At 41.5% G+C, this 22,179-nt stretch overlaps 1 protein-coding gene across 1 annotated transcript in view; it reads left to right on the top strand.

Moving 5' to 3' along the window:
* LOC126092452 (mitochondrial import receptor subunit TOM70) overlaps positions 1–22,179 on the top strand; it is a 55,856-nt gene that overhangs the window by 21,731 nt on the left and 11,946 nt on the right. Inside the window, exons 4-8 of the mRNA XM_049908053.1 lie at positions 4,474–4,627; positions 4,716–4,923; positions 5,862–5,996; positions 8,816–9,040; positions 18,871–18,967. Of these exons, the coding sequence (XP_049764010.1) occupies positions 4,474–4,627; positions 4,716–4,923; positions 5,862–5,996; positions 8,816–9,040; positions 18,871–18,967 (819 nt within the window). The remainder of the gene's footprint in view (positions 1–4,473; positions 4,628–4,715; positions 4,924–5,861; positions 5,997–8,815; positions 9,041–18,870; positions 18,968–22,179) is intronic.

The raw sequence follows: 22,179 nt of genomic DNA, 5'->3' as shown, positions 1-22,179 counted from the left end.
TTGCTATCGTCATTAAACCTATATTGGCATTTCTCCAGCCAGGCATCTCTGGCTCCCTTTTTGTTGACGATTTTGCATTTATTGCAGTTGTCCATGGACATCTCACTGAGCGGCATCTTCAGCACTTTCTTGATCATCTTTACTCCTGGAGCATCGACAATGGCTTTTGCTTTTCCACTGACAAAACTGTCTGTATGAATTTCTGGTGGTGCAAATGGGGTTTCTCTCACCATCTCTCCATCTTGGGCCTGTTGCCCTTCCTTTTGTTGAAACTACAAAATTCTTGAGGCTCATGCTCAATAGGAGACACGTCTTGGTCCTCCCATGGGGTGCCGATCGAACCACCCTCCTCCGTTTGTACCAGTCCCTTGTCCGTTCGAAACTCGACTATGGGTGCTTTGTTTGTGTGTCTGCACGCCCATCTCAACACTATCCACCATCATGGCATCCGTTTGGCCATGGGTGCCTTTTACACTAGCCCAGTTGAAAGTCTGTATGCTGAAGCTCTGAACTACCACTGTTCTACCGCCGTGACTGTCTCCTCAGCAGGTAAGCATGACATTTGTCTGTCATGCTTGGCCACCCCTCCTATGCCTCCTTCTTTGATGATTCCTGTGATCATGAGTTTTTTTATATCGGCTTCCGGCACACTCCTCGGTATTTACAGCCGAGCTCTTCGCCCTGCATCAGGCCATGGAGTACATACGGCGACACAGCCTTTTCAATTATGTCCTTTGCTCAGACTCACTTGGTGCCCTTCAAAGTCTGTGTGCTGTACACCGCCCATCCCTTAGTGCAGCAGGTCCAGGAAAACTGTTACTTGTTCACTCTTGGTGGAGCCAGTGTGATGTTCCTGTGGGTTCCTGGTCATGTCGGTCTGTCAGTAAATGAGGCTGCTGAGCCAAGGATTCAGTCCTCGTACCTCAGCCCGTGTGTACCTATATTCCCTCCAATGATCTCTGCATTGCAGTCTGTCAGGAGGTGGTGTCCCTTTGGCATTGCTAGTGGTCCTCGCTTCATGGGAATAAGCTTCGGCTTATTAAGCCTCTCCCAATGCCTTGGACGACCTCCTCTTGGCCCTTCCACCAGGAGGAGATTATTTTACCTCTGTTGTGTACTGGGCACTGCCTTTTTAGCCACTGTCATTTGCTAAGTGCCGCTACCCCACCACTTTGTACACGTTGCCCCCAAATTTTAACTGTTTGCCACTTCCTGATGGACTGCCGTTTCTTTAACCATTTACATTCCAGCTTGGGTTTGCCGTCTCATTTATCGGCTGTTTTAGCAAATGACGCATGGGCTGTTGACCGCATTTTACTTTTTATCTGCCAAAGCAATATGGCAAAGGCCATTTAATTTGGTTTTGGACCTCCATTTCTGTACAGTGTCTTTTTTGGCCCTTTTTCCACGTGCCTGTTTTTAGCTATCTTCTCTTCTGTCAGTTTGGACTGACATTTAGTCATTTAACTCCGCTGTGTTTGTGTTCTATAGTTCTGACTTGAGTGTGGATGACCCCAGTTGTTTTTTGCACCCTAAAGCAAAACAAAAGAATAACTCATCTCAGTGAAGAACAATACAAGCACATATGTGCTTACCATAATCATTTTTTGTGTATTTCTCTCCTTCTAGTAATTTAACAACGGAAAATCCAAGATGGAACGTAACGATACTATGAAAAGGAAAGTTGTCACTCACCATATAGCGGAGATGCTGAGTTACAGATAGACACAACAAAAAGACTGTCACAAATAATAGCTTTTATTTATGACAGTCTTCTTGTTGTGCCTATCTGTAACTCAGCATCTCCGCTATATGGTGAGTGGCAGCTTCCTTTTCACAATATTTGTAGTAATTTAAATCCACGAGTGTTCAGTCATGGTAAATTTTGTGAAAGAAATAACTTCTCTGTAATGGCTGTAATTTATTTCCATTTTATTTTATTTTGTGTACTATGATGATTCGGCTGTTTATCCATTCTCAAGCTTTGCATGCATTTGGAGTAACCCTTGGTTGCAATCACCAGAATAAAATCGGATAAAATTGGATGGATAAAAAAAATCTACTCACGAAGCAGCGGCAGAACACATACATTAAAAGACTGTTATGATTGGCAAGCTTTTGGAGCCAGTGGCTCCTTCTTCAGGTAGAGTGGTTGAAGGTGAAGGAAAAGGACTGGAGAGGTCTAGGAAAAGGGTAGATTTCAGGAAAGTCACCCAGAACTGCAGGTCAGGGGAGACTTAATGTACAGGATTTGAGAACCTGAGAGCTTAAATGGAAGACAGGGTAATACGCAAGACAGAGATTACTACCGAAACATCACGTATGAGTTAATAAGAGTTGAAAGCTAAGTGCGTTGTATGTAACAGAGGTGGGAAGGGCCAGTGAAAAACAGACGGGAAAGACACTGAAAGATGTAGAAAACTAAAACAGAGTGAACCAAAGAGTAGTTACAGTGAATAAAAGCTGAGATAGAATAAATTAACATAAATTAAGGCCAGGTGGGTGGCGAGAACCAAGGACAACACCCTCTGCCTATGCCCATTCATCGTAATTGGTAACACATACCGTGCCCCCCCCCCCCCCCCAAATTATCAATTTGGATGAATGGGCATAGGCAGAGGGTGTATACCAGCAACTTGCAATATCCTGTTGCAGAGCATGTTCTACAACATGACATTCATGACCTCAGCGCCTGTTTCACCACAAGAGCCATCTGGATTCTTCCCCCAGGCACCATTTTCTCAGCCACCCACCTGGCCTTAATTTACATTAATTTCTTCCATCTCAGCTTTTCTTCACTGTAACTACTTTTTGCTTCAGTCCATTTTAGTTTTATACATCTTTCATTGTCTTTCCTGTGTATTTTTCACTGCCCCCCTCCCACCTCGGTTACGTACAATGCACTTAGCTTTTCACTCACTCGTGTATGACGTTTAAGCAGTAATTTCAGTCTGCATAATACCCTGTCTTCCACCTTTAAGCTCTCAGGTTTTCAAATCTCGTCCCATGCAGTCCCCAACAATCAGTCTTTCCTTCTCATCACATACGATAAGTCCTCCCCTGATCTGCGGTTATGGGTGACTTTAAAAAACAAGGTCAAATTCTTGGGCAGTCTGTTTGGCCTGACATGCAATGAAGTAGAAACATTGAACACCATACAATTACAATCAAAAATTGTAAGTAGGCAGTAGATGAAAATATCGTATAATAAAATGGTTTCCACATTACCGGCTAGAAAGCTGTAACCTTGGTAATCAGTAAAGTATAAACAGTAGCACACAACTACACCATTTGAAATTGTCAGGTAGCACTGAACTGTGTGCAGTGACACCTTGTGGCACAGTTCATTAGATGCTCCATAGAGGCATCACTGTCAGATGTGCAAGCCAAAATGGCACTCTGTGAAAAGCTCATCTCTTCAAGACCAGTCATTGTCCCTGTTTCAAACTAATTCCCTTCCTGATATTGCAAGTTTGATATTGATGAGGTGTACAAGCATTTGTTCCCACCTCTCTGACTTGTTGATCACTTATTTGTGCACTTTTCTACATATTCTTTGAGTTTTGAGTTAATTAAAGCCATTCTTTCTCGGTTTTATAGTTTTGACTAAAGCAAATGGGTGATGCACACTGGTAGTGACTACATTCCTATGCGTTAAACATTAATGCAGATCCTGTATAACAATTCAGATAAGAAGATAATAGAAGCATTTGAAAAGTAGTGCTATAGAAGAGTACTTAAGAATAGGTAGATTGATTGAATAACGAATGAGGTGGTATTGAATTGAATTTGGGAGAAAGAAATTTATGGCACAACTCGACCATAAGGATGTATCAACTGATAGGACACTCCCTCAGGCATCAACAAATCGTCACATTGATAATGGAAGTAAGTGTGGAGGGTAAAACTTTTAGAGGAACACAAAGGTTTGAATACAGTAAATAGGTTCAAAGGGATGTTGATTGCAGCAGTTATTCAGAGGCTCACACAGAACAGAGCAACATGCAGAGCTGCGTCAAACCAGTTGACAGTCTGAAGACCACCACCACCAACAACAACCTGTAGAGTGTGTGTCTGTCTTCTTGATTTGTAGAAATATGATGATGATGTCTCATTCCTGTCTTGTTACTTTTGAAAAGTGCCTTCTCATAAGATAAATCAAGGTCTGAAAGTGTTCTTAATATTCTGAAGCATTGAGCATTCAATAAGCACTTAGACAAGATAGAAAACTTTTGAACAAGGTCATTTTCACCCTTTTTTTAAATGCATACTCTGAAGGATGCAGTTCAAAAGTTTGCTTAGAAGACTATCCACTGTTAATAACTTCCTCTGAAGGGTAGGTCTCATACCTTTGTGTACTGTGTTGTATTTTTAGAAAATGAAATCTCAATCAATTCTTTAGTTTCAACACTGTTTCTGTCATTTCATGACAGCTATTTCAAGAAAAGTATCTGTCCTTTTTTCCTTCAACAGGTAGGCAGCATGCTAAGGAGGCTATGGCAAGCAGGAAGGCAATCATGCCATCAAAACAGTTTATTAAAACCTTTTTCTCTTCATTTATTGAAGATCCTATTAAAAACAGTATGAGCGATAAAAATGAAAGTGATTCAGCAGAAGCTGATATAAGGTTGGTTTTATTAGTCTCAGTTTGAAGTTAGTAAGATTTTAATCAGGCATTTCATTAATACATTACTGTCCTTGTTCATTTGTCACAGAGGTTTTGCCCGTGCAAAGCAAGCCTTTGTTGTTCAAGATTATGATGACATTATTCCAGCCTGCACAGATGAAATAAATTCAGAATCGGCAGAGTACAAAAATGAGGCTCTCGTTCTGAGAGGAACATTTCACCTCCTCCTTGGACAGCATGATGCAGCATTTAAAGATTTTGAGGCTGTTATAAATAATCCTGATGCCAATGTAAAGGTAAGATGCAGTATGTGTAAATACACCATAAATGTTACCTCATGCATCATTTACAACACTTTGGACTGTTGGTGGCACATACTGTGTAGGAAGTGTAGAGCACCAAATAGCAGTCCATCAAACTTCTCACTTTTGACTGCATAAGAACAGGGACACTGTATTGCAAGTTTTTATAAATTGTTTGAGAAAAGAGAGATTTCAGAACATCTAATATCAGTATTCATTAGAAAGTATGGAAGTTGGGAAACTGTAACTGACAGCATAATTTTTGTTCACACTTACCGTTATTCCCCAAGAGAGGAAGGGTATTTGCTGTTATGAATCGATTTCTGTAACACTGATAATAAGGAAGTATTACAGCCACCCCCCCCCCTGCCCTCTCCTTATCCTCCCTCCCTCCCTTTGTGTGTGTGTGTGTGTGTGTGTGTGTGTGTGTGTGTGTGTGTGTGTGTACATGCGCCCCAGTTCGTACCTTCTTCCTGTGTTTGCGAGTAAGGAATTAATCATATACTAACTATTTACTACCAAAGGTGCTTACCTCAGTACTAATTATACACTAACTGTTTACTACAGAAGGTGCTTATCTCATATAAAATTCTACTAAATCATATCTGAGGTAGCAAAATGTGTTGTTGCACTTGATGTGCTGCCTGCTTGATTTCCGTTTAACAGATTTTATTTTGTAAAGAAAGAAATACAAAGAATGAAGGAGATTATTGGACTTTGGAACTAAATAAAATCAGTCAGTTAATGTGAAGAAACATTGAAAATAGAAAAGCTGTTTTATTTTTTAAGTGCTTGATTTATCGAAATGAGTCTAAATTAAGTTAGATGTTTAGATGAGTAATAGGTTCTTCAGAAGCCTTTTTTACTATTTTGCTCTGGATTCTATATATAATTATTAATTCTATTATCTTACCAGATGTTCTCTTTTACAGCTTCGAGTTAATGCACTTATAAAGCGAGCATCACTGCACATGCAACTCGAGCAGCCAGTTAAAAGCCTAGAAGACTTCAATCTGGCTGCTCAGTTGGACCCAAACAATTCAGATGTGTATCATCACAGGGGGCAGGTTAGTTGCCTTATAATTGGAAAACATAAGTTTAGTGTAACTTTTATGTTAAGGAAAGTTGCTACTCATCATATAGTGGAGATGCTGAGTTGCGGATGGGCACAACAAGAAGACTGTCACACTTGAAGCTGTCGGCCAATGGCCTTCATCAACAATAGACACACATACGCATGCTGACAAACATGATATCCTTCATTTCAATGACAGCTTCACAGCCTGTGCCATCTGCATCCTTCCCACCAACACCATCTTTTCTGAATTGCATAGGTGGGAACTTTCCCTACAATACATCCTACATTCCCGTAACCCTCCTGGCCCCAATCTTCGTTACTCACTGCCCTCGCCCATCCAGCCCCTTCCCTGCTCCCATTCCAGCACTACAGAGTCATTATTCGACCACCATACCCAGTCTTTTTATTTATTTATCTCTATTTCTCTCCTTTTTCACTACTCGCCCCCCCCCCCCCCCCCACACCTCTCCCCTGCCCTCCGCCTAACCTGCAGCACTTCACTGTCCACCATACTATCCCTCCCCCTCCCCACCTCAGCCTCCTCCTTACCCCCTTTTACCACTCCCATCATAGTGCTGCCACTCAAAGTGTGGTTTCAGTTGCCTGAGACGCAGTTGTGTGTGTGTGTGTGTGGGGGGGGGGGGGGGGGGGGTGTACACGATGAGAGTGGCAAGTGGAAGTAAGCAGGAGGCTGAGGTGGGGAGGGGGAGGGATAGTATGGTGAGGATGGTGGACAGTGAAGTGCTGCAGCTTAGGGAAGAACTGGGTAGAAGTGGGGGGGGGGGGGGGGGGTGAAGTATCAGCAAAGGAGAGAAATAGAGAGAAATAAATAAATGAATAAAAAGACTGGATGTGGTGGTCGAATGATGACTGTGTAGTGTTGGAATGGGAGCAGGGAAGGGGCTGGATGGGTGAGGACAGTGACTAATGAAGGTTGAGGCCGGGAGGGTTATGGGAATGTAGGATGTATTGCAGGGAAAGTTCCCACCTGCGCAATTCAGAAAAGCTGGTGTTGGTGGGAAGGATCCAGATGGCACAGGTTGTGAAGCTGTCATTGAAATGAAGGATACCATGTTTGGCAGCGTGTTCAGCAACAGGGTGGTCCACTTGTTTCATGGCACAGTTCATCAGTGGCCATTCATGTGGACAGACAGCTTGTTGGTTGTCATGCCTACATAGACTGCAGCACAGTGGTTGCAACTTAGCTTTTAGACCACACGACTGGTTTCACAGGTAGCCCTGCCTGATCATAAATATTAAGATTAATAATAATAATAATAATAATAATAATAATAACTGTATTATGAATATTCGAGTATTCAGTTGACTTTAATTATGATTGTAATAATTAATTATGATTGCTGTTATAGCAATGCTACTACAAAAAATTTTACATCTCTTTGATAGTAAATTAGGTTTGTAATTACTTGTTGCAGTACCATACAAATACTTTTTTTTATTTCCTGGTGGCTTAAATATGGTAATGTACTACCAAATCTAAAACTATATCAGCCAGAAAACTTTATAACTGACTCACCAACAAAAATGTAAAAATCTTGATTTTATTATTTTTAGAAATACAGGGAGCAGACAAAAACATGGAAAGACAAAAAACAACATATTACCATTCCTAAAATGGTGTAGGAAACCAACCGGCATTCAAGACAGCTTTCAGTCATCTTGGAATGGTTTTCAGTTCAGGTAGATAGTGATTGTGCATCCTTATCTGCAAAGTAGACCACAAGACCTCAATAATGTTGACCTCTGGTGACTATGGTGGCCACGGAAGATGTAACAATTCATCCTCGTGCTCACAAAACCAGTCCTGAATTACGCAAGCTGTGTGAAGAGGGGCCCTATCATTACGGGACACATCATCGGCATTGCGGAACAAACATTGTACTATAGGATGGACCTGATCAGCAAAAGCGATCTTTTAATCTTTGGCAGTGATGTAACCATGCAGAGTAACGATGGGCTCCATGGAATACCAGGATATGGCTGCCCGAATCATCATCGAACTACCACATTTCATTCTTGGGTTGTAAACTTGGCCATAAATTGGAAAAAGTATGATAAAGGATTTACCTGACCAAATGACTTTCTTCCATTGCTCCATTGTCCAGGTTTTATGACTTCGGCACCATGTTTTCCTGCTGCAGGCATTTGGAACACTGATAAGTGATTTTGGAATTCTAGCTCACCCTGCAATTCCCTGCTCACAGAGCTCCCCATATGTTTTTCTGGCACAACATTCAGTTTTGCAGTGACTTTGTCAGCTGTTCTCCTGATATTTTTCACAATAATCCTCATCAGTGACTGTGACACTGTGACATTCACTCAATACACTCTTTCATCCATGTGAGGCTTTTAGCGAATGACTTTCTTCAGCTTTCCCTGTGTGCAGTTAATCTTCAACAAGTTGCCTCTGGAAACATCAAACACTTGGTCTCGATTGGTCACTGAAGTACACAACAATTTGCCCATGCTAGAGTTCATTTAGCTCTGATAAAGGCGCCCACATCTTTACAGAAACTGTTCTAATCGCAACTAGCACTTGCAATGTGTCGAAGACATTGCACAGGTGCCACTCACAGTCAAATACAACCGTGCAGCATGCAGCCAATGATTAGTACCCGCATTTATGTTCGAGCATGCGTGTTTTGTAGTGTTTCCACATTTTTGTCTTACCTAAGTATGTTCATCATTAAATATTTCTGGAAAAAATGTATTACTCTTGTACTGTGTAACAAAAGATTCATATATTTGTTAATGAGTTCTAACAAAAATCACTTTTTTTTTTTTCAGGTACATTTGCTAATGGAAAAAATGAATGAAGCCATGGATGACTTCAATAAAGCAGTTACTCTGAATCCAAACTTCCCAATTGCATACGTGCAGAAGTGCTACACAGATTATAGACATGCCTTTCAGACTAGAAATATGGAAAAAATGGAAGAAGTTATGAATGAATTTCGTAGAGCTGTTGAAAGATTTCCTACTTGTTCAGAGTGTCATACACTTTTTGCTCAGGTGAGTTGTTGCACTGAAGCTAGCAGTATGTCCAACAATATATGCTTTAAACTGGATACAATTAATGGAGAAATTATTGAAACTAATGCTCAATTGAATTTAAATTAGAAACAGGAATTACGCTAAAAATGGTCTCCACCTGACACAGTGCGAGAACGCGCATGCCCACACGCCTGAAAGTGGAGGTTCTATTTTAATCTTTACAGAATAATATCTCGAGAAATAAACATACAATCACAAAAGTGCTTCAGATTAAACTTCTCGAGGAAGTATTCTGTATTAGTTTCATCCTAATGCCATTACGCAGTAAAAAAATTCATGGAACCACCAATTTTTATTGTATACTATGATTCCGCACTATCAACTTAGTAATTCTTTTCTGAAACTTATTTCCATTATCTTACTGATTGATGCTGTAAACTTCATTTCTTTCATAGAAAGATCCCTATTCTTGTCACATGTGATGATTTCAGATGAAAAATAAACCCATAAAAATAGTTACTGATTTTTCTTGGTCAATGTTCTTCCTGAAACCTTTTAACAAAGAAAACTGTAAAAGTTATTTTGACTCCCATGTTCTGAACCCACTTAAGTTTCCCTTTTCATTGCCAGCTTGTCATGTACAGTATTTATTACCATTCCCGTTGACACATCTGTGGCATCTGCTCCATGGCACTCTTTTATGTAACAATAAGTGAGAATCATTATGGGCTTTCTCAGTAATTTAGTAGCCATGTCTGTGGGTGTCTTTAGTCAATCCTGATGAAAAGTGGAAGTCATTGATGGTGAAAGTCACCACAACTGACATTTTACTTTTATCTCATCACAAGTATTCCCATCCAAAAGCAAAATGTGAATCTTTGAGTGATAGTGCACTGGACCCACAGCTTACATGAGGTCAGAGAGTGACATGTTTTATTTTAAGTACACATTCTTTACTCATAGTGATAAAAGTTACACAACGAGCTCATTTCAGCATTATGCGAGTATCTAATGAAGATGATATAATAGGCATAATATTGTTCCTTATGTCTGTTAGTTTATGTCTACATGTAACACCTTATGCTTATGTCTTAGCTGGCATGTCATGGTCAATATGGCATCTTGGAGCATAAATGTTGTTTGTCCTTTTGTTATGACAGAGCCAAAGCTGTCAAAAATAACATACAAATAAAAATTGAACATATTGTATAAATATCATCATCCTGTCATAACAAAAGGATAACTGACATTTACGCTACAAGATGCTGTATGGACTATGTAATTCCAGCTAAGACGTAAGCATAAGGTACCATAAGCAGACATAGACTAACATAGATGTAAGGAACAAAGTAACACCTATTATATCATCTTCACAAGTACGCTTGATAATGGCAAAATGCTGAAATGGGCTTGTCACATAACTTTCAACTACAAGTAAATAAATAAACAGTGCAGCAAAAAAACTTGTACTTAAAATAAGGTAGTACATGTTTTTCATGTTGGTGAAAACGACGTACCGTGGTTTACTGAAATAGCTCCCAAATTCAAACCAACCACTGAGTTGGTGTCATTTTTGTTATAGCATCTTGTGACATGAGGTAGCGCACAGTGTTTGAATCAACTTGTACTGAAATGAATTATTAATAAATGTGCAGTGATATTTTTGCTGCTGCCTGTAATATGTTATATTTTAGATGTAATTGAATCTCTGTCTAATGCTTATCTCTGTTGCTGGAGGGCCATGGCAAATTCTTAGTTTTGGCCATGTATTCACTTTTATAATTCTATTGTCTTGTTGTTGTTTTGTTTTTCTACTCATTCTTTCCGAATTCTGCTGTATTTTCTCCACATTGCATTTCCATCATTGATCATTCACATGATGGAACAACAAATAAGTTGTGATTAATCAACAGAGTTTTAATCTTCTGCAAGTGAAGACAGGAAACAGAATAACACTACACCTCACATAGAATAAAATGAAATTAATGGTAGGGCTAGTGCTGCCACTGGGATGGTGATCAGTAAAAACTGTGGATGTATCCGGTGTCTGTAGTGCCAAGTAGTAGAAATCCCTGAATAGTCTAGTTCCAAACATAATCAAAATACAGACAAGGACAAACCGGATGGTGTGGCCTCGAGATATCGGCACTAGTGAAGTCCAAGATTACACTACCGATGTGAAGTGACGCCTGTGCTTATAAAGCCCTGGCCAGCGTAGAAATATGCAAGCCATCGATGGAGTCTGCGATGGTGTGGCACTGCGACATAGGTGCTTATCATTGTGCAGCAATTTGACGTGGTTATGCCAGCTGGCATTGCTACATTACCACAGAGGCAGCTATGTGCATGGGCTGCACCTGCACTGCCCAGCTGTGCAGTGCTGCACACAAGCTGAGAATGGTTGGTCGTGGGCTGTGTGACATCACCTGCAGCGGCCTGGCCGCAGGTGCTGTGGTATAGGCATTGGTGGTACCACAATCTATCCCCCCTCCCCCCCCCCCCCAAGTTGTCTCACCACGGTGGTGTACTGTAAGGGGGTCTCAGCACGAAAGGGACGTCCAGGCCGCAGGCAGGGCAATGAGATCAGACTGGGAGCTGATTTCTGACATGACCAATCCACTTTCCAGCATTTGCTGCACAGGCCCCCAGAAAAAATGGAGGCAGAATGTGCCTTCAGCCTGTCCTGTTGTGAGCAATCTCATGCTGGCATAAGTGAGTCAAGGTCAATGGACATGTCAGTAGACAACAGTGGCTGCATTTGGGACAGCAGGAGGCTCGGTGGCTGTGACGGTGACTACAACACTGACATCACCATGGGCTGAGATGATGGACGCTTGGGACGCCAAGGGCAGTGGTGGTTGGGGCTACAGCAGCCAAGGTGACCCAGGCCCAGAAGGCTGCAGCAACGGTAGTCGCGATGTGGGAATTGTGGTATTAGGTGGTACAAAATGAAATGTGGATGATTGCTGAGGGAGGCGTTGTCTGCCTTAGCACCATTGGGAACAGAAAGGTCCACAGCAAATAAGGAATAGCATGAGAGCATAGCTGATTTTGGTGTCTGTGATGATTGTGTTCTGACATGTCCCAAATAACATAGGTTGCTCCGCCATCAGGTTGGATTATAATCACAGTTCAAACAAATAACTGCTGTTAAAATCTCTGAAATACACTGTGGCATTGGCTTGGAATTTTGAGGGACCGTAGGAGCATGCAGGGAATTTGGAGGCTGGAGAAGGTGGAGTGTAGTCCAGTGAGACCTGCCATGAAGAAGTGCAGCCAGCAACTTATCTCCCTGAGGTGTCGTATGGTATGTTGATAAGAAAAGGAGCAGAGCATTTTCCTTGAAGTGGGACTGCTTTAATTTCAACATTTGCACTTTGAAGATACACAAAATCATTATGCTTCACCGTTAAATGGTGATGAGAAAGGTGCCGATCTGGCGTGGGTGATACTGTTGGCCTTGCTGAAAGACGCAAATTCTGTTGAAGTCAATTGTGGACCATTATCAGATTCAATAATAGTTGGTAATCCATCTTGACAGAATTACAGTTGCTAAAGCCCAAATTGTGTTGTCGACATCATAGAATTGAGAGGGACAAAAACAAATTTTGAAAAGGGGTCCATGACAGTAAGCCATGACAGACCCCAAAATGGCCCTGCAGAATCTATGTGAATTCATTGCAAGAGGGCATCTTGTCAGACCCAGTCGGAAAAATATTGGAGAGGAGCAGGCATGTTCTCAGCGCATTCCTTGCAATGTGTGATCATTTGTTCCAGGTCATTTTCCACCCTCAGCCACATGCAGTGCTGTCTGGCCAATTTCTTCATACAGGCAATACTCCAATGTCCTTTATTAAGTAATTCCAGCACCTGTTGCCACAGAGATGCTGGACACAGCATCCATATCTGTATGTTTGGTATTCGTAAGGGAGCACCTCCATTTGAACTGAAAAGGCATCCCAGTGGGAAAACCAGTGCCAAAGAAACTCTTTGGGAAATGACTCCCTATCTGCTGGCCAACCTGTCTGAATAAACTGTCGAAGGAACCGGAGGGTATAGTCTTACCCTGTGGCCATGGTAATACAGTTGTGGTTACTGAGAAGGGGAACCACTGTGGCTTTATCGATCTGATCAGTGTGAAAATAATTGTCCTCAGAAGACTCAAATTCCGCATCTGATCTGACAGGACAATGAGATAAAGTATCCATGTTGGTATGGCATGCCATGGGACAATAGAGTATTTCATAATTATGAAGCAAAGATAATATGAGATCTTGTCAAGGACAGACTGGACTTTGGCAAGATTCTTTGGGAAAGGAAGCTTCTGAATAGCCTGCAAGTGTTGGTAGAAAGGTGAACACCACGGGAGTGGACAGCATAACCAAGGTATTCAATTTGTATAGAGAAAAGTTTGTATTTCTCCTGGTTGCATCTGAGTTCTGCATTGTGAGTGTTTAGCAGTGGCATTCCAGGTTCCAGAAGTGCTCCTCTGGAGTTCTGCCCAAGATGACAATGTCATCCAGATAATTGGAGCAGGAAGGCAACTTCGATGTCTGTTGCTCTAAAAAAACATTGGAAGAAGGCCAGGTGGAAGCACTACCAAATGGTAGACCCTCATATTGGAACAGTCTGATGTTAGTGTTAATGGTGAGGAAGAATTTTGTTGCATCATCCAGTGGGAGTTGCAAATAGGTGCCTTGAGCGCTCTCTTCAAGAACAACACACCCTTTTATAATTTGTCCATTCATTGCTCGAGATGAGGGAGAGGATATGAATCCATGACTGGCTGTTCACTGATGGACTTAAAATATGCCCAAAGCTGGAGTTACCTGTTGGGTTTCCTGACTGTGGCGAAGAGTGATGCCAATTGACTGGCAGTGATGGGCATGGTAACTCCCAGCTCCTGCATACACCTTGACTGTGCCACAACTTCCTCCCAGATGTTGGTGGGAAAGTCTTTTGCAATAGACAGAGAGTCCGCAAAAGGCTGACAGTATTTGTCCCAGAGCTTTGTAATGCTGTCATGGGGGTTGATTGTTACCATATTATCTGAGATTTTGAAGCCAAAGATGTCAAAGATATCCAGAGAAAATTTTCAGGGCCATCATAAGAGTGAAGCAACTTCACTGGAATTGCCTTAGAAGTAGATCTGAACAATATCTGTACAAGACTGGTGCCAAAGATAGTGAAGTGATCCCCATTGTAAGCAACAAGGGGCTGTCAGAGCTTCGAGCCGTAAGGAGCTGAGCTTTTCAAATGTGCAACTATTGGTCAACATAACGGAAGCCCCAATATCCAGCTGGTATTGGACATCCATGTTCTGAATGCACAGCTGAATTAAAAGTTTCTTTGGATCACATACAAGCACAGAGGGATGCTGGAGGCCACTGACAACCTTGTGAGATTAATGCATAGTGGTAATGATGTAGCAGGTTCGAATCGGGAATGACTCATCAGAAACCAAAGGGTTCGTAAGCACAGTGTCATTGACATTGACCTGATGGACTATCCATTGCCTCTGAACTGTGGCTGTCCATGTTACCTGTTAATACATGGGCCCCATAATTCCTTTGACCAAAAATATTGGATATGTCCAATCTTTTTACAAAACAAACAGTTGGTTTGGAGGAAACTACAAGCATCCCTATCCTGAGAGATGTAGCATTGAGGGCAGGATTGCAATTTGGTGCCATTATGTGGCTGCTGCAGACATGTTGTTGGTTGTTTATGGTGCCCTGAAGAAACGGAGACTTGGTGTGGAGATGAAGACGGGCCACAAGCGGCAAAATTTCCAGCTCTGTGGTGACAAACAGATTTCTGTGCCTCAGTTACACGAAGAGCATTCTCCAACAAAGGGTCTGATAGTTTGACGACTTATGCCCCAAGTTGGGAATCAGTAACATTCTGAACAACATAACATGGTGCCTACGTACAACTTACCCCAGACACATACGAATTTGCAGGTGTGGGTCATGTCTCGTAACTCTGTGAGCTACTGCCGATAGTACTGGATAGGTTGGCACTTTGTTCGAAAAAACATATAATGCAGTGGTGACCAACAGAATATTTATCAAGAGCTCCAATCATTTCTGGGAAAGGAACAGACTTTAGTGAATAAGGGGGGAAGGATTAATGCAAATTCGCATGATATCCATGACAACTCCAGAAGAGAAATATTATCATTGAACAACATCTGAAATGTTGTAGGCTGCAAAGTGTTGAAACAAATGCAATTTGTATTTGACTCATTTCCCTGCGGTGTCGAACTTGCGGAATGACGGAGCCGATCAGTGCCTGCTGCCATTGTCATCGGTCTGGGTGATGCGTTGAAGCAGGGTAAAGCTGTTGGTCTCCAGCAGCAGTCTCACCTTGTCCATCAGTTGAGCTAACTACATTGACTGAAACTTAAGAAGCTGATATAATGACGTAGGTTCCTCTAGCTGGGTGACCGCTGTGGCGAAAAAAGAAGCAGTGATAAGACAAGGTGTACAAAAGAAAAACAACCAAAGAGGAGCTCCCCCAAAAGTTAAAGCTCAACACCATCCATTCTGGAAAGCAGAAGAAAATTGCACAACAATCCCATGCCGTAGATTATTAGACACAGAACTGAAAAGCGAGGATGTACTGATATGTCATAAAATGGAAAGCACCACAAGAACCAGCCACTGTCATGAATACTTCATTGTATCCATGAATGGCAGAATAACAAATAACAGAAGGAATGAGTAGTGTATTGCAGAAAAATCAACAAAATGAAGCAGACTCTCACACATAAACATCACATAGAAATGGCATAACAAACACAAAAAACTGACTTGAAAATGGGAATCATTTCCTGAAATGCATTGTGCGAAAAATAAAATAAAGAAAATCGTGACTGGTAGCAGATGAGTTATATACAGGGTGTTACAAAAAGGTATGGCCAAACTTTCAGGAAACATTCCTCACACACAAATAAAGAAAAGATGTTTTGCGGGCATGTGTCCAGAAATGCTTAATTTCCATGTTAGAGCTCATTTTAGTTTTGTTCTTCCACCTACGCTCAATGGAGCACGTTATCATGATTTCATACAGGATACTCTACCTGTGCTGCTAGAACATGTGCCTTTACAAGTACGACACAACATGTGGTTCATGCACGATGGAGCTCCTGCACATTTCAGTCGAAGTGTTCATACGCTTCTCAACAGCAGATTCGGTGACTGAAGGATTGGTAGAGGCGGACCAATTCCATGGCCTCCACGCTCTCCTGACCTCAACCCTCTTGACTTTCATTTATTGGGGCATTTGAAAGATCTTGTCTACGCAACCCCTGTACCAAATGTAGAGACTCTTTGTGCTCGTATTGTGGACGGCTGTGATACAATACGCCATTCTCCAGGGCTGCATCAGCGCATCAGGGATTCCATGCGACGGAGGGTGGATGCATGTATCCTCGCTAACGGAGGACATTTTGAACATTTCCTGTAACAAAGTGTTTGAAGTCACGCTGGTACGTTCTGTTGCTGTGTGTTTCCATTCCATGATTAATGTGATTTGAAGGGAAGTAATAAAATGAGCTCTAACATGGAAAGTAAGCGTTTCCAGACATGTCCACATAACATATTTTCTTTCTTTGTGTGTGAGGAATGTTTCCTGAAAGTTTGGCCATACCTTTTTGTAACACTCTGTTTAAGCAAACCTATTGTTTTCACAGTCACAGGCTTTCAGAACCATTTATAATGCATCAAATCAGATTATTTCTCTACAAGTGAAGACAAGAAACAGAATAATGCAACACTTAAATAATGGCACTAGCACTGCTAGTGGGATGGCAGTCAGCAGAATCTGTGGAAGAATCTAGTATCTGGAGTGCCGAATAGTTGAAACCCAGTTCCAAATGCAATCAGAATCCAGATGAGGGTGGGTGTGGTGTCGAGGAATCAGCAGTAGTGAGATAAGACTGCCATCATGAGTTGCCATGTGCACTTACGAAGCCCTGGTGGCACGGGAATACGCCCACCATTGATGAGTATATTGTGGTGTGGCACTGCACGATTGGTGCCCTATCTTCGTGCAGTTATTTTATGTGTGTACACCGGCTAGGGTTTACTACATTAACACAGCGGCAGCTTCGTGTGTGGACTGCACCTTTGCTGTGCAGCTAGGCGGCACAGCATGTGGGCCAAGTGCTGTGTGACACGTGATCTGCAGCCTTGCAGTGGCAGGTGCCGTGGTGTTGGCATTGATGGTAACACAGTTTTGATTGTTGTTCTTTCCAAATGTTTTATAGACTTGAATGGATACCCACAATGTTGCCCTTGAAGACAATCCTCTATACCTTGAGCCTAGAAGTTCAGGAGATATCTCTTCACCACTTAAAATATAACCCTTCTTTAGACAGGAATCTAAAAGATTATGCTCTCAGACTGCATTATTAGTGGTATACCTTTCATACTTGAAAAGGGTGTGTTACTTCTTGTACAGCCAATTTACTTGAACTTTAAATTTAAAATTTGCAGCCACATGTGAAAAGATGAGTTTATATTCACATGTGTTTGAAATTAAGTTCCATACAAGTCATCTCTATAAATAATGTGTCTTCAGATACTTGAAACTAGATAGAGAACCTTTTCCTTAGAGAGTAGTTTTGTTAATGAGAAACAATTGATTAGTTATGCATATTGCGCGCACACACACACACACACACACACACACACACACACACACACACGACCGCTACCACCAGCAGGTCTGACCAGAATATGACTCTCAGATGAATAGCCATCTGTAGTGAAGCGGGGAAGGGGAGCAGTAGCAGGATACGGGTGCAGGGAGAGAAGAGAGATGTCTGGTGGGGTGTGAAGGAACTAGAGAATGCTAGGCACAGTGTCAGGAGGTGGGGTGTGGCAGGTAAAAAAAAAAAAAAAAATAAAATAATAATAATAATAATAATAATAATAATAATAATAATAATAATAATAATGTAGAGCGGAAAAGAAGAGGAGCAGAGATGGAGAAAGGACTGGAGGGATACATTGGCAGACGGAGGCACACAAAGAGGGTGAGAGAATGTGAAAAGGGAGTAGGTTATAGGATGAGTGGGCGGAAACTATTAGGTGGAGGATGAGAGAAGAGTGTGTTACCATAAGTGGAGGACAAGATAATTTCATGAGCAGAGAATGTGTTGTAAGGATAACTCCCTCGTGCACATTTCTATAAAGCTGGTGGTGGAGGGGAGGATCCAGATGGCTTGAGTTGTGAAGCATCCATTGAAATTGAGCATGCTACGTTCAACTGCAGTGTTGTGCCACAGGGTGGTCTACTTTGCTCTTGGCCACCATTCAGTGGTGGTTGTTAACCCTTGTAGACATCTGGCTGGTAGTCATACCAATATGAAAACCTGTTCAATGGTTGCAGCAGAGTTGGTATACAACATAGATGCTTTCACAGGTGCTGGGCCTTTGATTATGGTGTAAGATAAGCCTTTGACAGGACTGGAATAGGACATGCTGGGTGGGTGGATTTGGCAGCTCTTAGACGTGGGTCTTCCACAGGGATATGATGGTTCAGTTGTTTGAGTTCAGGCCGATATTGGGTGACAAAGGGGGTACTTTTTTATAGCTGGCTTTTGGTGGTGGTGGTGGTGGTGGTGGTGGTGGTGGTGGTGGGATTGGAGGATTGATAGTGTACGGGGGAAATGGCACAGGATATCTGTTTGCGGACTAGGTTTGGGAGATGGTACCTATATGCAACTCAACAGGTCGTCTATACGGTGTGTAACAAACTATCCGTTTCCTCATATTTTTGAAATTCCAACCTGGTGTTTCCAATGTTTAAATTACAGCTGATATATTTTCTGTTCAAAGGTACTTAGTGATCAGCAAGATTACGAACGAGCTGACCAATACTACAGAAAAGCTATTGAAGTAGAGCCAGAAAATGCTACTCTGTATGTTCACAGGGGTAAGTTGTTACATTTAACTCTCTCTCTCTCTCTCTCTCTCTCTCTCTCTCTCTCTCTCTGTGTGTGTGTGTGTGTGTGTGTGTGTGTGTGTGTGTGTGTGTGTGTGTGTGTGTGTGTAAGGAGGAGGACTGTCTGCCAGCACATGTCAGAATTCAACTGTGGCTTGTTTGGGATCCCATGACTCTTACAAGTACCCAAAGAAGTGCGTACTCAATGCCATGCAAGATTTTGACAACTCCATGCAACTAGTGGCCAAGAAACCAAACATAGTGTACATTTGGCCATGCAGGATTCTACAGCAATGTCACATACCATGAGTGAATAGATGTGGTTGTTTGCAACAACACACAATAAAACCATGTATTAAAGAACCTGCTTTTAATGAAATCCCACTTTTAACAATTCCATGTGAAACTCACATAAAAACAAGGTTTTGCCTCCCCATTTTTAACAAACCCTGCTTTAAGAATAATTCTGCTTTTAAGGAATAAAACAGGAAACATTCTGCAAATTAAAATCTAATTTGTACACCATTCCTGACATGTCCAAGTGAGTTTTGATTTCACGCATGCCATACTTGATTTCACGCATGCCATACTTCGTATTGTGTGACAGCAGTAAACGGCAATCAGTTCTTCCAATTGACAGATATCTAAAGTGTAGTTTTTTGCCCAATAATGCAAAATCCCTTGTAGTGATAGCAGAAAATACATTGAACAAATCAGAAAGCGATTCACACCCTGCCCGTCATGCAACCGTAGTCACACGATCTGGTATCACAATCATTGAGTGTAAAAGTGTAAGCTCAGAAGTGCAGTTGTTTATTGCTGAATTTATAAATTTTACTTTTGTGGAGATACGGCCTCCAAAAGTAGAAAGCGACTGTTCAGCAAATCTGACTATCATTTGTGATGTTGAAGACAGTCGTAACATAAAACTTTCTGATATAGCAAAGAAAATACAATTTGGCACCGTTGAAGACAGTCGTAACATACAGGGTGTATACGACCCGGGACAACCGGGAAATCCGGGAAAAACCCGGGAATTTTTTCATCCGGGAGAAAACCGGGAAAAACCCGGGAATTTTTCGGAATTCCGGGAATTTTTCATTGTTTTAGCTTTCGGTTAAATTTTTGTAATTTTGACTGCAGAATTGATTTTCTAGCAAAGATCGTTATTGTATCCTGCTACTGGAGAATGATACTGCAGCAAAAAAATATAAACGAGAGGGAAAAAAACTTTAGTGGCAAAGGAAATGTGCAATTTACAACGAAACCCCGTGCACGCACAAGCGTCTGCCAATAGCAAAAATATGAAAAAGGCCGTAGGGCGCAGACTGTAATTCTTCGTAACAATGAACTGCTTGCTATGAGCATGACGTCACAACTGTTCACATTAGGTTCGTTTGACCAATTGCCAGCGGTGTGTTGCGCATGCGCATTTGACTCGCGTATAAGCAGTACATTCTCCCGCTCCCCGCTACGGCGCTACTTGTAGTTGGCTGTTTGAGTTGTAGTGGGGAGGGGGTTAACCTGCACGTGACCCATGTTTACGTTAAGTGATTTTGCTGCTTCTCTTCGTTTGCAGCTCCCACGTCACATGAAAACAAAACGGATTTCTGTGGCCGTGAGCTATCAAGTGAATTGAAATACATTCACATGATTACGGAGGGCAAAAATATATTATTATTTTATTTCCAAGTTAGTAGCAGTCAAGCATTAATCGCCTTGCAGAACAATATTTTTGCAAGTTTGCTAAAGAAATTTGGCTTGATTAATCTTTCTGCTGAGGCGATCATTTTATTTGAAACAAAGTGTTTCATTCTACAGTATTGGCTAGTTCCAACTGTTTGCTGAATTTCAAGTGCACGTTATCATCTTTTGCCATGTATGGCATTATGCCATAATAAAGAACCAAAAATGAGATCGCATAGTACTGGTACTCCAAGAAAATTTGAATCCCAAAAACCACACTGAAAAGCTTAATATCAGATGGGACCTGCTTCATCGTGAATCTGGAAAAAGCCAATTTGCACTTCAAGCTGAATTATGCATTTTAGTATGGTTTACAAAATTCCGATGCTCTATGGAGTATCGTCTGATGCCCTGTTTCTTTGATGGTGTAATCTAAGCTCTTAGTGCTTTATACACACGAACATGCGGGCTTCCTACACCACTGCAGTTGCACACGCACAATAATGTCTGTTTTCTGGCGCTCTCTGGCAACTGGTAAATCGAACCTATTTCTAACAGTTTCCGGGTAATATTGCGAACGGTGGTTAGAAAAGCGTTACTTTCAAAGTAAATTTCTTTTTACCCAAGATGAATTATGTTACGTGTGAGAAACAGGGATGGATATCTAAATCACAGAGCGTTCGAAACTGAACAGTTTGAGGACCAGCCACTTACAAAAATTTTGAGCCGCGAGACATTTATATCATAATTTTAAATTTACTGGCATATTTGTGTGATGTATCTTAAAGTATAACACACGCAAAAAAAGATCAATATTACATGTGAAAGCTTAGCTTCTGTTGTAGCGTGTTAATCTTAGAGACCAATATTATATGTGAAAGCTTAGCTTTTCTTGTAGATATACGGTACTGTGTACATTAATGTATACCGTTAACTTTTCCTCTTGTGTGTTCGCGCTATGTAACAAGTGATGGTGCTATTGGCTGACTAAAATACGTGTCCTATGCTCTGAACAGCTGCTGTCGTCGTCTGGCGAGATTTCGTGGCTTGAGGTATGACTCGCATACAAAAGGACATATCAACCTCGGTTTCAACGCTCCGGAAACTAACGCATTGTGTTTGGTGCAATTCGAATTTATACTTTCGTAATACGAAAATATGCAGCGTATATGTTGCTGCAAAACAAAGGTCTTTCCAAAACTTCTCTGCCCCGTCTTTTCTTTTTTTTCCCGGGAAGTTCTACGCGATTGTATAAAACATTAACCATTCCAAGGATTGATAAGTTTTACAGTTGCGAAGGAAAATCTACGGAAAACGTTCTGTCATTTAGCACGGAAAAGGTATATTTTCGCCCGGGAAAAAGCATATTTTTTTAAACTGGATATCCGGGAATTTTTTTTCCTTGTCCCCGTATACACCCTGAACATAAAACTTTGACATAGCAAAGAAAATACAATTTGGCACCGTTGAAGACAGTCGTAACAAAAAACTTTCTGATACAGCAAATAAATACAATT

Source organism: Schistocerca cancellata, chromosome 7 (assembly GCF_023864275.1).
Source record: "Schistocerca cancellata isolate TAMUIC-IGC-003103 chromosome 7, iqSchCanc2.1, whole genome shotgun sequence".
NCBI classification, from domain to species: domain Eukaryota; kingdom Metazoa; phylum Arthropoda; class Insecta; order Orthoptera; family Acrididae; genus Schistocerca; species Schistocerca cancellata.
The sequence above is the reverse complement of the archived record's forward strand: the minus strand, read 5'-3'. Positions and strand labels throughout refer to the sequence as shown.